The sequence below is a fragment of the Sitophilus oryzae genome, unplaced genomic scaffold (genome assembly GCF_002938485.1).
Source record: "Sitophilus oryzae breed Bouriz unplaced genomic scaffold, Soryzae_2.0 scaffold_578_pilon_pilon, whole genome shotgun sequence".
NCBI classification, from domain to species: Eukaryota; Metazoa; Arthropoda; class Insecta; order Coleoptera; family Curculionidae; genus Sitophilus; species Sitophilus oryzae.
The window spans coordinates 1049419-1069589 of record NW_022147171.1 but is presented as its reverse complement, the minus strand read 5'-3'; the positions used below and the strand labels follow the sequence as shown (position 1 = coordinate 1069589).

The 20171-nt window shown below is 31.8% G+C and overlaps 1 protein-coding gene across 3 annotated transcripts in view; it reads left to right on the top strand.

Annotated features, from left to right (window-relative positions):
- Window positions 1-16817, top strand: part of LOC115887589 (runt-related transcription factor 2) — a 115479-nt gene extending 98662 nt beyond the window's left edge. Inside the window, exons 3-5 of one of the 3 annotated variants that reach the window (XM_030907057.1) lie at window positions 2555-2659; window positions 14187-14396; window positions 14520-16817. In XM_030907057.1, the coding sequence (XP_030762917.1) occupies window positions 2555-2659; window positions 14187-14396; window positions 14520-15148 (944 nt within the window). In that variant the 3' untranslated portion in view covers window positions 15149-16817. Of the gene's footprint in view, window positions 1-2539; window positions 2660-14186; window positions 14397-14519 lie in introns of all 3 variants that reach the window. The other 2 variants (XM_030907056.1, XM_030907059.1) reach the window with 2 other exon arrangements.
- Window positions 16818-20171: the final 3354 nt, after the last annotated feature.

Sequence of the window (20171 nt, the reverse complement as noted above, 5' to 3'; positions counted from 1 at the left end):
GATTATCCAGGATGTTAATCTCGTTTGCTCGATCTCTCTCTAATCTTGGTATTCTAGTTCTCTTTTCGGGCTTTCCATTCTTCAGCAGCCGGTGGGCAATCTGGTTAGGTTTGATGTTACCGATTTGTTTCCTTTAAATTGGGTCGCCATCAAGTTTTTTTTAGGAAATTCCATCTTTTGCAACGATCTTACTACTGTATATTTCCAACGATCTTACTACTGTGAGTCATATCAATTTTCTCGTTGTTGTCTATCTATCTTTGCTATCTGGAATTACTCAGTTCTTGCATTAACATTGAGCCACATTCTAGCGTGTCTTCACTAAAAGGATCCTTTTTAAAGAGTTTTTTGTACCTGGTTAACAGTTCTCTAGAATCGATAGAAAGACCTGGAATATATTGTTCTCTGCAACCCCTTGGTATTGTATGTCTTGAGACTAACCTCACTAGATCAATAAATCGTTCGTAGTTCTTTGGTATGGGTTCCAGTTCACTAATAGCTGAATCCAATTCACTAGAGAAATTCTGCCAGTTGGCTTTTTTGAAATTAAACCGTCGCCTAAATGGAATATTTGGTGATCTGACGGCTGCGTATACAAAAAATTGGTTTGTGCTTGTTTTAGGCACGGGATGGTAGACTCTTTTAATACACTGCCCTTCCAATGTGAGGCTAGTGAAATATATATCGGGGTTATATCCACGTTTCCAGATGTTGCTGTAGAAAGAATGTGGGAGTTTGGTACCGTGTATAAGGGTAAGATCACATGATTCTGCCCATTCTTCGACCAGGCTTCCGTTCGTGTCGTAATATGTATATCCCCAGGCTGGGCTATGGCTATTAAAGTCACCCAAGACAAATTTAACCTTCTGAGAATCGAAATTCAATGGTGGTGTAAAGATAAAGGTTTCTGCAGGCGGCTTGTAACTGATGTAATTGCTTTGTCAGGTTTGACAAAGATTGCACTCCCATATTTGTTATGAGGCAGTTCAATGGCCAGTCGCATGCCAGGGATAGTAGGTTGTTTTTGTGTGTGGTCCCTGTGTGTCTCCTGAATACACAGAACATCGCATTTATCATATTATACCCTCTATATTTATGGACGCCATCGTCAAGGTCGGTTCTGAGAAGAATCCTTGATGATTATTTCTCAAGTTGGTTCGTACACTTCGGTCCGGTGGTGGAAGGATTGGCCGTCTAAAACAAGACGTTTCCAGGGGACGCCAACAGTAGTACTTTTTGTTTACTAATTTTGATACACTATTGCATACGTGGAGGCTCCTTCCATGTCCCCCATTAGTATATAAAATTGTATATGTTATGTTTGTTTACGGCCTTAATTGGTTAATTGAGCTTTGGAAATATATTTTTTTACTATATTGTAATTAACTAAGTATTCTTGTGTAACCTTAGAGGAATAGCCAATTTAATCTACCAATCTACCTTCTCGAAACTTTAAGCATTTTTTTGTCCGTTAGACAAATTTGTTTATTAGTAAATCACTGCGGACAAATCGGTCTCTGTTCGATTAATGCAGCAGTCAGTCTTTACATAAAAATAACTATTTTATTTTGTAGATCTTCTTACAGTGCAAGTGGCGAAATACCTATAGGACTTTTTTAAGAGACGAATCAGCCACAGAGGTATAAACATTTTTTAGAATGTGTTACTTTGTGTTACCTGTGCAAGGAGAAAAAAAAATTCCTGGTGAATATAAAAAAGAATTTTTGCGATAAAATAAAAACCTCGAACTATAAATTAAAAACTACTTGATCAATAATTATAGAAGAAATAACTGAAAATATGCTATTAAAACTAAATTTTATATGAATGGTTCAAATAACGAAACCAAACCAAACCAGTAACTGTAATTGGTTTTTTATTGATAGTGCTTCTGATCTACTTACAAATATTGAATACAACATACATACTGCCATTACTCGCCGACGAGTTTTCGACACGCATCAAAAGATGGTTACGCAAGACGTTTTCTTTCATGAGCTTTCCTGTGACTGAAAAGCCCGATACGTGATGTTATTTGCCTACCGCACTCCGGACATTCAAAAATCTCATTGCTTTCTTGCCTCTTTACTTTTTGGTTGTCGCTGTTAACTGAATTTACAATTCTTCTCCATTGAGTTCTATTGTGAACTGCTTCTTCCCAATGATTCTGATATTAGAATCAAATATTGAATATTGTTTTGGATTTGGCCTTTGACAGGTTTAGTAAGTCAAAGGCTTTGCCTGGCAAAGACTTGGTCTTGCTCACAAAGATTTCATCCGACGGAGGGATCTCAAGGCCAGGCCTTTCCGTGTATGGGCACCTATTTAATGTAAAGTACCGTATGATCGAAAAAAAAAAACGGCGTCATCGATGGCTATGAAATGAAGATCGCTGTCATTTTATATGTAATTTTTTATGGGAAATGTCATTGGTCGTCATTTCCCAGCCACACAATATAGATAGCATATTTTTCAGTAGAATATTTATAGTTTTTTTTTAAATAATGATGACCCAGAGCAGTAATTAAGTCTAATTTAGTGCTTTCTGTTTTAGGGCAACAGCAACAATTTCACTTTGCTTTCGGACAGAGGCCCTTCCCGTTTGCAACCTCGGATCCATTGTCTGGATTTAGGATGCCTCCTATTGGTAATTGTAATAGTAAGTGTTCTATATTAATTCTCTCCTATTTAAACCTAAGAATGAATATATTATTAATGGGTATATTTTACATTAGTTTTTTACTATTGTGCACAGTTTTTTTTATTGTGACTTACACTTTATTCAATTAATAAGTATATTATAAAATAAATATTTACAGTTTTAAGTTATCCAGACCTATTACAATTTATAAGCGATTATACATGAAATATTTAGCGGCTCTGTAATTTATGGTATAACAGCGAAAGAAAGTATTGGCTGTATGAGAAACATAATTGAACTAGAAAACAGAACACCAGTATATAAGTTAATATACGATGCCGAGAAATGGAGAGGGGAGCAGATTTTCTAAAAACGGTGAAAGACAGTAGTACAAAAGAAGTTTTAACACTAAAATCTAACTTGTGATGTTAATAATACAAAGAATAAATTCCTAAAAAAATAATTAAAGTTAAACATAATTTTTAAGTTATAAAACCTACTAATAAGTTAAGTATTTTTTGTCCGTGTGGCAAAATTTGTTTTATTAATAAAACACCTACAACAAATAGGTCTCCATTGGATCGACGCAGTGGTGTTTACAAAAAATTACTTTTTTATTTTGTATATTTTCTTCTAGCGGCGAAGAAGGGGTTTCAAGAAATCAGAGTGATTTTATGAAGTCAATAAAATTCAAATTTATGGCGAAGTCGCATGCATTTGGCAGTATAACAACTTTATACAGTACCTACTTTTTTACCAGAACAATTCTTAGGAGAAATCGCGGTAATCATTTTTGTTAAGAAGATATTCGATGGCAAGTAATTGTATATTCATGCCCACTTCGCTATGCATGCAAATTTGGAACGATATATTCTTTATACATCTTGCAATTTTGCTATAAAATGTGAGTTTCTACTAGTAAGTGGAATAAATTCATTATATCAAAAACAGAAATTAAACAAAATGCTTGGACACGCTTCAATTATTATTTTAAGTTGCTCTATTTTTACTTAAAAAATATTTCTACAAAAAGCCGATATTTTTTCTACAAAAAGCCGATATTTCTAGAGAAATGTTTCTAAAAAGAGGATCGGAAAATAAAATTGCCAGATTTCGAATAAGCTCCTTCAAAAAACCGCAAATACGTCCCACCAAAATAATTCTCGACTGATCATTAAGTCACTATTGGTGATTTAATGATCAGTTGAGAATTATTTTGGTGGGACGTATTTGCGGTTTTTTGAAGGAGCATTATTTGTCTTTTTGAGCATTATTTGTCTTTTTGAAGCAGCATTATTTGCCTGCTCAAATAATGTTGACGATTTTTTTCTGGCTATTTAGTATAGTCCTCTCTCATTCAGTCTGAATTTTCGTCTATCCAATAACGTCAGTTCTGTCGTTTTATATTCAGTTGATTCTTGTAAAATCTGCATTTAAGAGTCTAAAATGCAGATTTTACAAACAAAAGCAGATTTAACGTCTAAAATTTAGATGGATGAAAATGTAGATGCTAAATATCCACCCACACGCCATTTCACACTTATCCACTGAGGAACGCGGAGCAAGATCTTTATCTACCTACCCCATGCTCAGAGTTAGTTAACAGTTCAATATTATACAACTCGAAAAAAATGTACACCTGGTATCATTACTTGCCTACATCACCTGCCATTTGAAATCAAATCCATAACATCATTTTCTTCATTTCGCAAAGCATTGAAATCTTATTTACTAGACAAGGCTTTCTACGCCGTAAATGACTTATATTTTGATTATCGAATTTGATCTTGTAAACACTGGTCTAATGTTTGCTCTATATTTACCAATGACATCGAGGTAAATTTACCTAGAGGTCATTGATATTTAGTATAAACTTAGTAAATATTTTTGAATCTTATTTTTATTTTTTTGTTCTTTGACATTGTAAACATTGTCGTTGTTGTTTGAATCGCACTATAGAAATATTTTTTATGTAAAAATATGGTGGGATTTAAAATAATAATCAAAGTGTTCAAACATTTTTAAGGCTGCCCTTCCCTAGACAAACTATAACACTTGCGGGGAATCCGAAGAGACGAGGTAGCTTTTAAACTAACAGAAGGCGGCGCATCGACTATTTGCACTTACGAATCTCTCGATAAATCCAGGGTCAAAGGCGCCGGCGCGGCGCCCAAAATCCCAACGGTGGACCATATTTTATGGAAAAATTATTTTGCTGGTAGATATTATTCAATATGTGTTAAAATTACAAAGTCAATACAAAATATGAAAAAATTAACAATTATTAGTGCATAGGAAATGGTTTATACAGAGTGTTATAATATTAACCCACATAAAAAATCATATTTTCGCAGATTCAGGTCAAAGTCACACCTTAACTAGTTTCCAAAAAATACATGAGCCTAGAAGCATCATAATATGTAAAAAAAATTGTTATACAGGGTGTCTCAAAAGTCAAAAGTAATGAATTTTTTATAAAACTAGTTTTTTCTTAAAAATCGATTTTTAAGACTTTTGAGACAATTGCATAAAAATATGATAAGAGCTGTACCTTAAACTATTATTTTGAAAATGCCATATTTTATCAACTTACTTTGTAACTTATTGAAAAATATATATTTTTTATTTATTTATTAATATCTCTGAAACTATCCAAATATATTTACATCTTATCTAGGATTATGTAAAGTGATCAGAAAGGAAGCCAAAAATGCAACAATATACAGAGTGTTGCATTTAAAAAAATCATCCCGGTCCACTCACACTTTTTTGAGTCACCGTATAGAAGTTAAAATATTTTCCTGAAATACATCCTGACACATACTTTAGGTAGGCACTTATACAAAATTCCTAAATTTTTTATTATAAGAGCTACACACTACAGATGCCCGACGCACTGTTACCGGGCAAATTATTTTCAAAGATGAAGTTTTTTGGAAAAAAAAAACTAAAAAACTTTTACGGAATTCTACATAAAATGTCTTTTGACCGAATTGGTGGATCCTAGAAATATGCCTATTTGAAATATCTCTGTTAAAAGTTAAGTAGTCCATCGTAATCGTCCATTTTTTAAACAATATTATTATCTATTATAATAAATGTTTATATGCATTATTATTGCCTATATGTATGTCCATTGCCTTCGTATATGTAGTACATACCTTTTTAATAAAGTGGGTTTAGTTTTTTTTTATGTGGGTTAATATTATAACACTCTGTATAAACCATTTCCTATGCACTAATAATTTTTATCTTAGTACATCTCAGTTTTCAGTGTTTTTATTTTATTTTGGTTTGGTTTGGCTTTTTTTCAACGAATTATTTTTTGTTTGAACGAATTATTTTTTGTTTGTAGAGTACTACTATTATGGCACTTTAACTATCACCAGTATAATACATAGTAGTATAATTTTTATCACTTTTAACAATATTAATTTTTTAAACAATTTAAAAATAATAGAGCGAAGTAAGAATAGGTAGTAACAATTATTATATCATGTAATCTCTGGATCATGTATCATGTACTATCTCTTTATTTAATGCGATATAACGATTTTACCCTAATCTTTGCTTATTGAAGTCGCGCCGCGCGCAGGCGCCGGTCCAAGTTCTTGTGGACTTCCTTTACTTCACAGTGGTCAAACCATCTTATTAATTATTTATTGTTTTATGTTTTGTTACATTGCATCATGATTAATACGATAACCATACACACACAATTTATCCAAATAATTCGAATACGTACCTGGTTTCCTTTGCCCGTCTTCAAAAGCGTCAGCAACAAAATTCACGTGAGGGCGCCACATTACAAGCAACAAAAATGATCAAAATTTGGTTTGCAGAGGGTCGGCCCTCACAAAATTGCGACCATGTTTTTTAATATTTTGAAATAATTTTTGTTTCACTTTATTAAGGAAGCTTCCAGACATGCTCGTAATTAGTTTTAAAATCGATTTGAATACATTTAATGCTAAAAAAATTACTTATAAAACCATCTTTTTTTAGGGCGTTTAAGGGGTAAATTTGAAACAGTTTGAGTTGAGTTTGGGGAAGGAAATATAATTATAAGCACGTCTTAAGATGTATACAAACAAATAAAAAAAGATTCGTGAAGAAAGGTCACATGGTTTTTGCAGCATTTTGTGACAGCCAAACCCTTACAAATGCTAGGCTAGCGCCAGTGGGAAGGAGAGCCTTAACTGTGATTGATTTGATATAATAAATTTATTCCACTTTAGAAGCTCGCACTGGTTTATTGTTGCATATATGGTTTTCGGCTATTTGTGTATTATATGGAAAAAATTTATATACTCACATTCTATTGACCTTAGCGATTGCAAATAGAGTGGGGGAGGTCAACTCAAGCTCTTTATGTTTGTCTCAAGAGCATTAGAATAGACTTTTTATAGAAAATTTCTTTATTTTGAGCGCCATAAAGTGAAACGAATCCCAAATAGCACATATTATTAAAAATGGCTATTTTTTAAAATAAAAATTCAAAAACAAAAATATTAAAGAAAATTCAATGGGACTGGCAACATTCCTTTTCCTTCTGTCGCTGTCTTGTCAAATCGAGTGTTAAAATTCTCTAACGTCAAATATGTGTCAAATACTAAATTAAAATTTTGATTAAAATATTTTGAAATTCCGTACATAATCTATATTTAGTCAATTATAAATTAAAAATTCGACTTTACTATATGTGTATGTCATGTTTTACCCCCCAGTATGTACGCTTTAACCCCGCCCAGCACCCCTATTCGCTCCCCGGTCCCGTAAGTTTGTTTGGTTGAAAAAATACTTAAAGAAACAAAATTTCTCTCCTCCCCCAGTATATTTGCAATCTCTAAGGTCAATAGAATGTGAGTATATAAAGTTTTTTCTATATAATCCAAAAATATCCGAAGAAGAAGAAGAGAAGAGAGTTTTAAATAAAAATAAATGGAGATTATGCACAAAATTTTAAAATATTTTAATTTAATTTTCGTAGTTTTTGACGCATATTTGACGTTATGGAGAATTTTAACACTTGATTTAACATGACAGCGACAAAAGGAAAAGCAATGTTGCCAGTTCCACTAAATTTTCATTTCCTGTTTTTTATTTTTATTTTGAAAAAATAGCCATTTTTAATAATAAAAATGCGTTGGTAATGTGTGAATGGGAAAACTAAAAAAAACAACAGAAGAGTGAAACAAAAGCAACCAAAATATCAATCAAACAGATAAAAAGAAAAAAAACAACCAAATCAACCCAAACCAACCCGACCAAACCCTAACCAACCCATACAAAATCAACCAATACAAAACCAACCAATACAAAATCAACCTATACAAAACTAACCAATACAAAACCAAACCAAACCAAACCGACCAATACCAAACCAACTCAACCCGAGCCAAACACAAACCAAAGAAATGAAAACACGCTTACAGCATGTTTTCTTTGCTTTGGTGGCTTCCAGCTTACAGCGTGTTTTCATTGCTAGAACTATAACTATAGCAATTGTCTCACCGGCGCGCTAATTTAGCCAATTAATAATAAAAACTATATAATAAATAATAGATAAACTAAAGTAATCTAATTCGTATTAAAAAAAATTAAAACCTATGACGTAATTTTTTTCCCTAAACAAAAAAGATGCATGAAATTCCGGATCATTTACTAGCTGATCTGACAACCATGTATCAATTCGCAATATTTGTCAAAATTCGACCTTCATTACTGTCAGCGTAAACATATAAACGGATATAAACAAGTCCGCGACTCTTTCATTATCGGTTATGGAATTTGCTCTGGTATTTGCTATAAAAATCAAATAACATTTTTAAGAATATTTTTTATGTGAAACATGTTTGTGCGCATCAGATTTTAGTCAAAGAATCCAAAAAGTTCATTTTAAGGTAACATAAACTTCATTTTCTAAAAAAAATCGTGTGTCAGGATAGTTCACCGAAGCTTTATTTAATCGAACATGAATTAGTTTATTATGCAAATCGTTCAGTAAAAATAATATTGAAATACTTTCTTTTTTCTTTTTCCATAATTAAACTGACAAAACAACAATCAAAGTTATATGTTGAAGTTTTAATGTCAATGTTTGGCATTTTATATGGGGGCTACAATTTCATAAATTTCCGAATAATATTAAAAACTATACTTTGGATGGGATTTGATCAAAATCCGTTCTTAGTGAGCATCTATGTCCCGTAAGGAGTAACTATATAAGTACTAATTTTCAAATTAATATGCTGTGTAGTTTTGGAGATATCGTGATGAGTCAGTGAGTGCCAATCGCTTTTATTTATTTATATTATTTCCTAGTGAACGTTGACGACTGCCATGTTAACAACATCTCTGTATCGCTCTCGATCTTGCGCTACATGGAGTAATTCATCCGCGCTCACGCCTGTCCATTGCCGCAAGTTCCTCAACCACGAAAGCCTCTTGAAGGACTTGCGTCCAATCCACTTGTTTCCCTCGATTTTTCCGTTCAGGATCTTTAACGGAAAAATCAGGGCTGGTAGATATCGATAAAAGAAACATAATATTTTCTTTTTATCGTTTTTCAAATATGTCCAAAATAACCGAGTTTTATTTTTTAACTGAAAATTTGAAAATTTCCGCCACCCAAAGGGTATTGAAAAGGTGCGCTTCTTGTTTAATGGCGTTTGCTAGTAGCACTGTTATCCCATACAATAAATAAAAAAAGCCTACCTCTGATATTTAAATAGCATATTATGCTATTATGATATTATTTATTATATTCTTAACGTGAATGTCCTGCCATATCTATCCACCACACAGAACATGGAAAACACATATCTTCCCATTTTCTTAACTCTAGAATACTAATGTATCGTAATTTTTACGACACTTTGTTTTCTTCGGTCGATTTTGTATTGATGCGGTCTACATCGATTTACGTTCCTAGTTAGTCTTGTGATCGACGAACCTCTGCGCACATCAATGTGTCATCAATGTGTCATGACTTTCATTTGCTGAGCTTAGGTGAGATCGTCGTAAAATATACGAGTGATTAGTATAAAGTAAGGTTTTTAAAATAAGTAGTGATACTAGTTTGGATGGATTCACGAATGGATTCACGAAAACGACCCTTGCCCTTGACACATCAAGAGTTGGAAAATGAAATACAAAAAAATAATGAATGAAGAAGACGATATGGATGGTTCTGAGAGTGATAACGAGAGTGATTGAGAAGCAGAGTGGTAGACAATTTAGAGGTTGAAGAGAACTACAACGATGGACTGACATCTGATGAAAACATCGTCAAATCAAACCAACCTGATGAAGTTGAAGGCAGACGTTCAATATGCTTTTATTGTCCCAGAAGATTAAAACGGATGACGATTGCATACTATCGCTAATGCAAACACCCGATTTGTGGCGAGCACCTAAGCAAGAGAGGCACCAAAGTACCGAATGCTCAAAAATGACTAAATTTTTGTAGTTTAATAAATCGAATCTATTTTTTAAGTTTCAATAATTATATGTTAATTTTTATTCAATAACCTAACCAACTGAAGAAACAGAAAATTTTAGGTATATTAACATGATATATAATTGTTTGAATGAAATTTTATTATCTTGAGATTTTTTAAATAATACCTATAAATATATTTATTTTTTAATAATTCCGTTTGGAAATATATGTATAGTATACTGATACAAATTGTGGTAAATTCTTATTTATCATATATTGTTATATACGATTAATCACTAAAATATGTGATTAATTCTTAAATCCCAAGGGCTAAATAATTTCTATTTATAAGTATCTCTGAGTTTCTCTAACTTGATTTAATTTAGAGCAACTCGTTTTACGGATCTCTTGGGAATCAAATTCTAAATGAAAACAAAACCCATTCATTATTCCGTAAGCGGTCCGATCTGAATGTTAAGTAGCTCTATGTGATTTAAACTAAATTAATTTATAAACAAAACAGGACTATGATAATATAAATTAATGACAACAGACATGAACAGTTAAAATTGATAATAATAATATGTAATATCAGTAAAATTTAGATAGAGCGAGTAAATTCTTGGGAACCCCTAATAAGTACATAGGTACTGTTTTTTTCCTCATTCAATATTATATTTTAAATATAACTAAACATATTTTACTTTAATAATACTTTTTTACTTGGGGAAACTTCGAAATTAATATTGTATAGGTAGTTTTCTTAATTAGCTAGATAAACCGGTGTTTGATTTGGTTATGCCTTTACATTGCTTCTGTTAAGAGGCTTGACTGGTTTTTTGTTTAATTTTATTTTGCCGGTAACATATTGCTGGCTTGTGTTGTCTTTCCAACCGGATTGAAAAAGGCTTTGATGTAATTTATAATGTTAAATAGTAAAGTAAAATACACGAGTTTTATTGAATGAAAGTTTTAAATAATGAACGACGCTCGATGAGAATGACTGAAAATATAATGCTATTATAATATTAAACATATAGGTATTTACTATATTGTTCTGTAATTAAGGTTGCGACTTTGTTCGTCTTGAAAAGTACAGAAGTAAAAGACGGATATTAAGAAAAGCTAATTATGTAATTATCAAATCCCCATTTTAAGATTCAAACTCCAATTAGATTGAATTCTATTTTTATAAATACACTTTTTAAACTCAAGCAGCAGAATTTATAATATAGGAAATTTAAATAATTCGTTTTTTGACAGATGGAAATTAATTGTCTGACTGTTTGACACTTCATATCAAAGAAAGCTAGATAAAATCAAGAAAAATATACGTTTTCAAACTAAATCTTAAATAACTTAAAAACGATATATTTTAGGTATAGGAACATGTATAGTTAAAAAGTAACGAATTGAAAAACTTTGGAAAAAAATGACTTATGGTAATTTTTTAATCGCTCAGTCCCATGACAGCTACCGCCATTATTATATGACATTTGAACAATTTAATTTTTGAAATGGATAGCCACATGTCCTCTCTCATAGATTGTTTAACATCAATATGCATAGAATTTTAGAGAGAATTTAAGTATGTAATAAAAATGGGGGCACCCATTTAAAATAAGAAAGTTGTTGCCAACCTCCGGTAACTCCGGAAGTACCGCCATATTGAAAATATTTTTAATCGATAGATCGCGCATTTCGTTGTAAAACAATGTTGTGCAAGAAATCTCCGACCTGGATATTGTAATTCTCTAAAAACTTCTAATGCACGCTCAGCCTGGGACACCCTGTATAAGTTCCTTTTCTTGCTGTAAGTCTTTTTTGCATAATATTGTTCACAATATCGGATGTTTGGTGGTAAGATAGAGTTTTTTCCTGATAGATTTACTATAGTTGAAATGGCTGTCGATTTCTTTTGTAAACAGCTCCCGATGCGAGTAATAACATTTTCGTGTTTGTATCTAAAAATAGTTTCTGCAAGTAGTCGTATCATTATGGCTTTTCTGCTCTATGATTTCTAGATTACCTACATAATAGGATTTTTATTGTCGAATCACTACTGATTCAACAATAAAAATCGATAAATAAGACGGATGACTTGATGCTTCGCACACACCGTCTCGCATTAAAAATTATATCTGAGGCGGCCTTAACACATTCGCTCGATTAGCTCCGATAGATATATCTAAAAAATGTATTTTTGAGACTGATTTTGGTTATTTATATTTTTGTGAATCGATTGTTTCCCTCCATACTACAATGTAAAAGCTAACATTTTTTGGACTTACTCAAACGGGTTTTGTATTAAACATTCCCCTCAAATATCCATAAGAATTCATAGTAGAAATGGTGAGTTTATTTCTAAAAACTCAAAAATTCAAACACCAAAGAAAACTTTGTATTAGCACATACATAGATAGTTACAAGTATAAGAAGGCTACTTTTGCTCTGTTTTTTTTATAAAAAGTTATAGCGAAATGGTAAGGAAGTTCTTTTATTACGAACTCAAAAATTTAAAGGACATTGTAAATTTTTCGTTAGCAGATGCATATATAGTTTTACCAAAATTATCAGTATAAATCAACTAAAGACAACTGTTGCTGAAAAACTCTCTCATCTTTTTTAGGAGAATATAAAACGAATACGGAAATTTAGTAGGTTCCAGATTGAAGTTTAAAATTAATACCGCATTAAAAACTTTACATTAGCAGATAAATAGACAAATGTTTAATCACATAGATCGGATATAAAAAACCACCTTTGTAGAATTGTTCATTGTAATTTCGGTTGTTGAATTTACATTGCGAATTTGGGTTGAGGATATTGTTAATATTTGATGCTCGGTTTGTAGTGGGAGTTCGGACAATTATATTAACAGATCTTTTTACAGATAAGTTGATTGATGTTTCAATTATCTTTCACTTCTATGTCATCCCTTATTACATTAGATGTTCAAAGGTATGCGGTGTATTTAGGGGAAATGCGGAATTAGGAAATCAGTGAGACTGAGAGAGATATAAAGGTCTTAATAATGTCTCTGTTAAACGCTCAATCTTATGGACACTTGTAAACTTATTTATTTAAAAAATGTTAAATCATTGGTATATTTTAGTACCTACATCCTCTTCCGACAGTTTTTTAAAGGGCCGAAAATCCGTTATTCGTTTCCTATCATAAAAAATCTTCTGCAAGATGTCAACCGGTACATGTGCTATGCTATCGACAGTTATTATACAGGGTAGACCAAACTGTATTCCGGAAACTTCGGCAGCATATTCTGTAGATAAAAATAAGTAATAAAGTTCGTATAAATGTATGTCCGAAAATGCTTAGATTCGGAGATACAGGGTGTGTTTTATTTTTTTTTTTTAGATTTTTTTCCAAATAATTTCTGAAGTAATGTCAATTTTTGGATGAAAATTGGTGGGGAATTTATTGACATGATAAATATTTTGATGTCAATATGACTGCTACTTGTAGGGGGCGCCACCTACATATTTTTAACTGGTTTGAAGAGCCAATATCTTTCCGTCCGTACCTGTATAAAACTACTGAGTAACAAATATACATTCACGACGTTTTTTACGTAAAAAAACATCGTAAGCTAAATTAAATACCTGATCATGATTGACATAAATTAATCATGTTGACTAAATAGGTATTAGACTGAAATCATAAATTTGAAACGTTTTAGAAGATTAATTTAAAAAAATAAAAAGTTCTCCCAAATTTATCATTTCAGTCAAATAACTATCTACTCAACATGTTTATTTCTTCCCATTAAAGACATGTATTGACTATTTCCATTCTAAATATCTTGAGAATGATTTCTCGTAGCGACTTTTACCAAGAGACATTTTTTACGGAAAAATTTAAAAAAAATTAGGGAAATGTACATTTTTTCAGTTGTAGTTTTATACGAGTAGGTCGAGTAACCTACACTAAAATATTCTCAGTATTTTATTTCATGTCACTATATCATTCATGCCTACTATAACCAAGCAATCATCAATACTATTAAAAATTGTCTGCAATTTGTGTGTGTATAATGAATTATTCTCCGCAATGCAAACTAATTTAGATTATATTTGATTACAGATATGACACAGTTTGGCTTAACTACAACGAATTCTCATTGGGGTTATGGGGCAACTGGAGCTTATTCTCCCTATTTTACGCCCAGTACGTTAGCATCTTGTACACCATCTACCACTCAATTTAATACTCCTGCTCTTGGATTTTCTGGAGCCACACCTGATCAGACATCTACTCAAGACGCTTTTGCATCGAGTTCAACCGTCAGTACGCGTAAGTATCATTTAGTCTTTTATTAACTTAAGTATATTGATTAAATTAAAAAAAAACAATGTAGACCTAGGTAAAAGTAGTCAGATATAAATAGCAGCAACACTATACAATGTTCTCTTTCAGTTATACCTGATACGTCAACGTCAGATATTGATCAGCATCTTGGCCTGATATCACAAAATCACACCAATCACACTCAAAACTCCCACACATCATCGCTATTGGTGCCGCGATACTCAACGAATCAAGCAGACTTTCCTATTTCTGGCCCAAGATCGTTATCAGATAATTCCAGTGCAGCAGAAAGCCCCATTCAAGACGATCTTCTTACATCGCAGTCTTCCCTTGGTGTAAATCATATAAATAACAGTACTACAAATTTTTCACTTCATCAAAATATGAGCCAAAGTTCTTATTCACCTAGCAGTTGTAATAATTCGATATATCCAGTGCTTCCGGGTTTGTTATACTCACAATTGTATTCTGCAGCTAATCACCAATCTCATAACTTTCATACTTTTCATTCACATACAACACAGAGTCATAACGATTTACAAACGGTAATGGATCATTTATCAGGTAACTCAAATCATAGACAAATGAACGGAACGACAGATATACTTTTGAACAATGCAACGTGTGCAGCGGCTGTGCAAAGACAAGATGATGGACATAATCGAGTATTAAGTAATAGTGGTGCACAGAGAGCGCCGGGTCAAAATGGCGATGCCGTTGTTTGGCGTCCATATTAACGAAGATTTAATTGCATTAATTGCATTTACATCTAGACATTTTGTGATTATTTTTATTAGCTGGTGATAATTCTTTTTTTTTAAGGAAATAAGTAATTTCGATGAAACGAACTTTTTGGTATTTAGTTTGTTTGATATGATCGTTTTTAAATTATAATATTTTTATTGCAACGTTGATAATTTATAAGTATTTTAGGTACCATATATTAAGACACATGTAAAATTTGTACGTATGCAATTAATCTCAACTGTAAAATACATTGCAAAATATGATAAACTGATGTAAATAGTTAAGGTTATTTTAATATATAATTTTAAAAACCACAATAATCTATTCTCAAATTGTTTTAGGTTTTGTAACTTTTGTTGATTTTTTATATTTAACCAAACCGTGTACGTGCGGTCAAAAAGCCATAATCAATTGGCCTTTTACTTTGACAGTTATAAAAATTGTAATATAATTTTTATAGAAATTGTTTACTTGGAATAAAATATCTTACTGGACTGATATTGTCTTTATTTTTTTTAAATTTTACACGACATTTTGACTTATATGTATTATTTGTCGTTTTCTACGCTAATCCAATAAAATGAATTTCAACATAATATTAAATAAAATTTAGGTCACATTTGGGGGTTGGAATTATTGGTTTTACAACAGCAAAATAAAACACTGAATCACCTCAATACACAAAAACACTTTTACACTGGACGCGCGTTCCGCTAACCACGTTAGCATCATCAGCAATTGATTAAAACTAGTTTTAAAGTCATTTAAGGTTGTATGGGTATGGGTCACTGATTCTGGATCGTTATCAGTGACTTAAGCCGCTATTCAAATTAAGCATGTCGACATGGCTTGTTTTTTCGTTCAATTAAAAAAAAATGTGGAAAATTTCATGCTTCTAATCTAGATAATATCAAAGCTTTACCCATAATTGCATTCCTTTAGGAGGTAAATTTCCAAAAATCACGTAATAATGTAACCTCTTGGAATTTTTGTGCTAATTTGTTTACTTCTAAATCAAATAATAATGAATTTCCATACAAATATTATACATAAGTTTTAGCGTACGAATTGACCGAGAATCAAATGATTCACCGAAAGTCATAAAGCCAACTTGATACGTTTAGGAGCTACTTCAGAATTAATAATTAATTTACTCATTTATTAACTTTAAAAGTTAGTTAGAAATTATATCCGGAATATGCTAAAGTATGTGGAGGTTTCTATTTTAAAAAAATCAAGATGGCGTCGTATCTGTCAAAATTAACATTTAAAAAAATTTTCGGATAAAAATCGGCATCCTCGCAAAAATTACATTTAAATATCTTTTTACTATCTTAACCCTCGGGCAGACGCGTACTTTAGAATCACACGAGCGGGCGCGTAGCGGTATTCTGTACCGTATTTATATTTTTTAAGTATTCTGTAATTTAAAATATTTTATTGTAAAATTTAGCATGCTAAACAGTAACAAGCGATATTTTTGAAACATATTTATTAACACATAAAAAACTTAAACGCATTATAAAGAATGGAACCGAAAGAAACATTTTAACGGTGGGTAACTATTAGCACAGCTATTAGCCTTAGTCCTAACAGGTTGGGATATTTTATATTCTTAGGGCTAATGCTAATTCAAAACTGAATCGCGCATGCTCAAAACTAGGGATTTTAAGAATTCTCGAAATAATATCGACATGTTGAATTTGACAGTTTTTTTATGTTAATAAATAAATATATTTTTTGGTCTACAAATTATTAATGTAAAAATTAGTTCCTCTAGTATTAGAAATTTTAAAAATAATTGTGAATTTAGGTTAGTTCAAAACATACGTTTTATATGAGCCCAAGCGCTTTCGAGAATATTGATTATTTTCTTAAGACAAGTAGAAAAAGTATGAACGGCATTTTGCTTAAGTTCTGAAGGTTAATTTCGTAGGGTTACTGTTAAGGGTAAGGTTAGGACTAATACTCCAAGTATGAACCCACCATAAGTGAGACGCCTAGTTTCAAAACCCGACAAATCCTTTTTTCGAGAAAAGATAGATATCTACCAGTAATACAATAATTGTCTATCTTATTTGTCTATCACTGTAGTTTTTGTGAACAAATTTGTTGAATTAGTTTCAAAAAATAGTAGTTTTATGGGTTTCACATACACGGCAGGGACAAACTCGCTTCTTATTGTCTTTAACTAGTACCTTTACGTTTGGATCAAATTTAGCGAGGGAAACTTATATATCTGAGAAGAGTTTGTATATTGGCTTTTTCCGTCATTACTACAGGTTATATAACATATATAACAGATTATTATAAAAGCAATCGAGACAATTAATTAACAATTTAAAATTAGACCAAATAAAGCAAAATATTAAATAATATGACAATTATTTTACTTACATAAACGGGAGCGTAGCGACACGGAGTACCGCAACTTTTGTAGTTAACAGGTTTACGACAGAATTGCTACTGAACCAAAATTGCTGGATACGCAACTACTACGACCTAACGTGTCAAATATCCCTAAATAAGAATATTTAATGGCATCACCGATCTACGTCCAATGGATATTTTGTTTTTACCAAATTAGTAAAAATTGCGGTACAAATATACGGACGCGCCCGCTCCAGGGTTAAAATAGAAAACAGGAAAATTTTTACGATGTACTTAAACAGCCGTTAAACGGTAGCCTACTACAATGCCGTTAATAGATAGTGACGTCGTTCATGTCGGCGGAAAGTAATGCCTAACATTAAGCATTTTGCAAGAGCACCTGTGGCTCCGTGGCTGAGGCTATCGCTTCGTGAGCGATAGTGATTCAAATCTCACGCCGACCATGACTTTTTTATATTTTTTTTTGCTTCTAGCGTGATCTTATTGCATTGGTTTCACCCTTTTTGGTTGGATTGGTTTAGTTATTTGGCGGGTTGGTTAGCGTGGTTATTTGGAGGATGTTAATTCATTGGTTAGTTGGTAATTTGGTGGGGTTGGTTGGTTTTTACTAATTTATATTTGTTTTCTATATGTTTTTATGAGTGTCGAGGTTAGTTGCGTTGGTTATTTGGTGAGGTGGATAGCGTTGGTTAGTCCTTATAAAATTCCTATATTTCATAAAGCCGTCAAGTGCGTCACATCAACGACGTCATACCTATCAACGGCATTTTAGTAAGCTACCGTTTAACGGCAGTTTAAGTACAGCCTAAAAAGCCAAATTTTTAATTGGATGAGACACTTCAAATGATTCTAGTACATTTCATTTTTAAATGCACTATACAGGGTGTCCCAGACTGAGCATGCATTAGAAGTTTCTAGAGAACCGCAATATCTAGATCGGAGATTTTTTGCACATCATTGTTTTACAACGAGATCTATCGATTAAAAATATTTTCAATATGGCGGCACTTCCGGAAATACCGGAAATTGACAGCAACTTTCTTATTTTAAATGGGTGCCCCCATTTTTATTACACACTTAAATTCTCTGTAAAATTTTATGAATATTGTTGTTACACTCTATACCTAGCATTAACCGTTTTTGGTTTTAGCCTAAAAGTCAAAATTAGTGATTACCACAGCTACTGTGACATAAAGAGAAGACATGTGGCTATCTATTTCAAAAATTAAATAGTTCAAATGTCATATAATAATGGCGGTAGCTGTTACGGAATTAAGCGGTTAAAAAATTATCATAAATCAGTTTTTTACATTGGAAACCCACTTTTTTTATTTCACTAATGAAAAGGTTTTTCAATTCGTTACTTTTTAACTATACATGTTCCTATACCTAAAAGAAATCGTTTTTAAGTTATTTAAGATTTAATTTGAAAACGTATATTTTTCTTGATTTTATCTAGCTTCCTTTGACATTAAGTGTCAAACAGTCAGAAAGTCTTCCTTTGACATTAAGTGTCAAACAGTCAGTTTTATTTCCATCTGTCAGAAAACGAATTATTTGAATTTCCTTTATTATAAATACTGCCTGCCTTAAGAGTTTAAAAAGTGTATTTATAAAAATATATCTCGTATTTTTACTCTTTAGCGATATCTAATAGTTGATATTATTAATAATATTCCTTATGATCGAAAAAAAAGGTGCAAAGTTGGCTCGGAAATGATGTTGCTTTTTGAACAAAGCGTCATCCTTTGACATTAAGTGTCAAACAGTCAGACAGTCTTCCTTTGACATTAAGTGTCAAACAGTCAGTTTTATTTCCATCTGTCAGAAAACGAATTATTTGAATTTCCTTTATTATAAATACTGCCTGCCTTAAGAGTTTAAAAAGTGTATTTATAAAAATATATCTCGTATTTTTACTCTTTAGCGATATCTAATAGTTGATATTATTAATAATATTCCTTATGATCGAAAAAAAAGGTGCAAAGTTGGCTCGGAAATGATGTTGCTTTTTGAACAAAGCGTCACAATATGACATGGCTAGATCTATTGTTTTACATCACTTGAGGTTTAAAGTCCTAGGCTACTGGTTAAAATCAAGAAAAATGTATCCTTTAAAACTAAATCTTAAATATCTTAAAAACGATTTATTTTAGGTATAGGAACATGTATTTTTAAAAAGTAACGAATTGAAGAGCCTTTTCAGTAGTGAAATAAAAAACAGTGGGTTTCCATTTGAAAAAAATGATTTATTATAATTTTATAATCTCTCAATTCTATGTCAGCTGCTGCCATTATTATATGACATTCGAACAATTTAATTCTTGAAATAGATAGCCACATGACTTCTCTTTATGTCACAGTAGCTGTGGTAATCTTTAAATTTGACGTTTAGGCTATACACATATTTTTGACAGGCAGTTTTTTTCGTTCAAAAATTTTAAATATTTTTTTTCTCAAAAACGGTTAATGTTAGATATAAAGTGTTTGATATCAAAATTCATAAAATTTTTCAGAGAATTTAAGTGTGTAATAAAAAATGGGCGCACTCCTTTAAAATAAGAAAGTTGCTGTCATCTTCCGGTATTTCCGGAAGTGCTGCCAGATTAAAAACAATTTTAA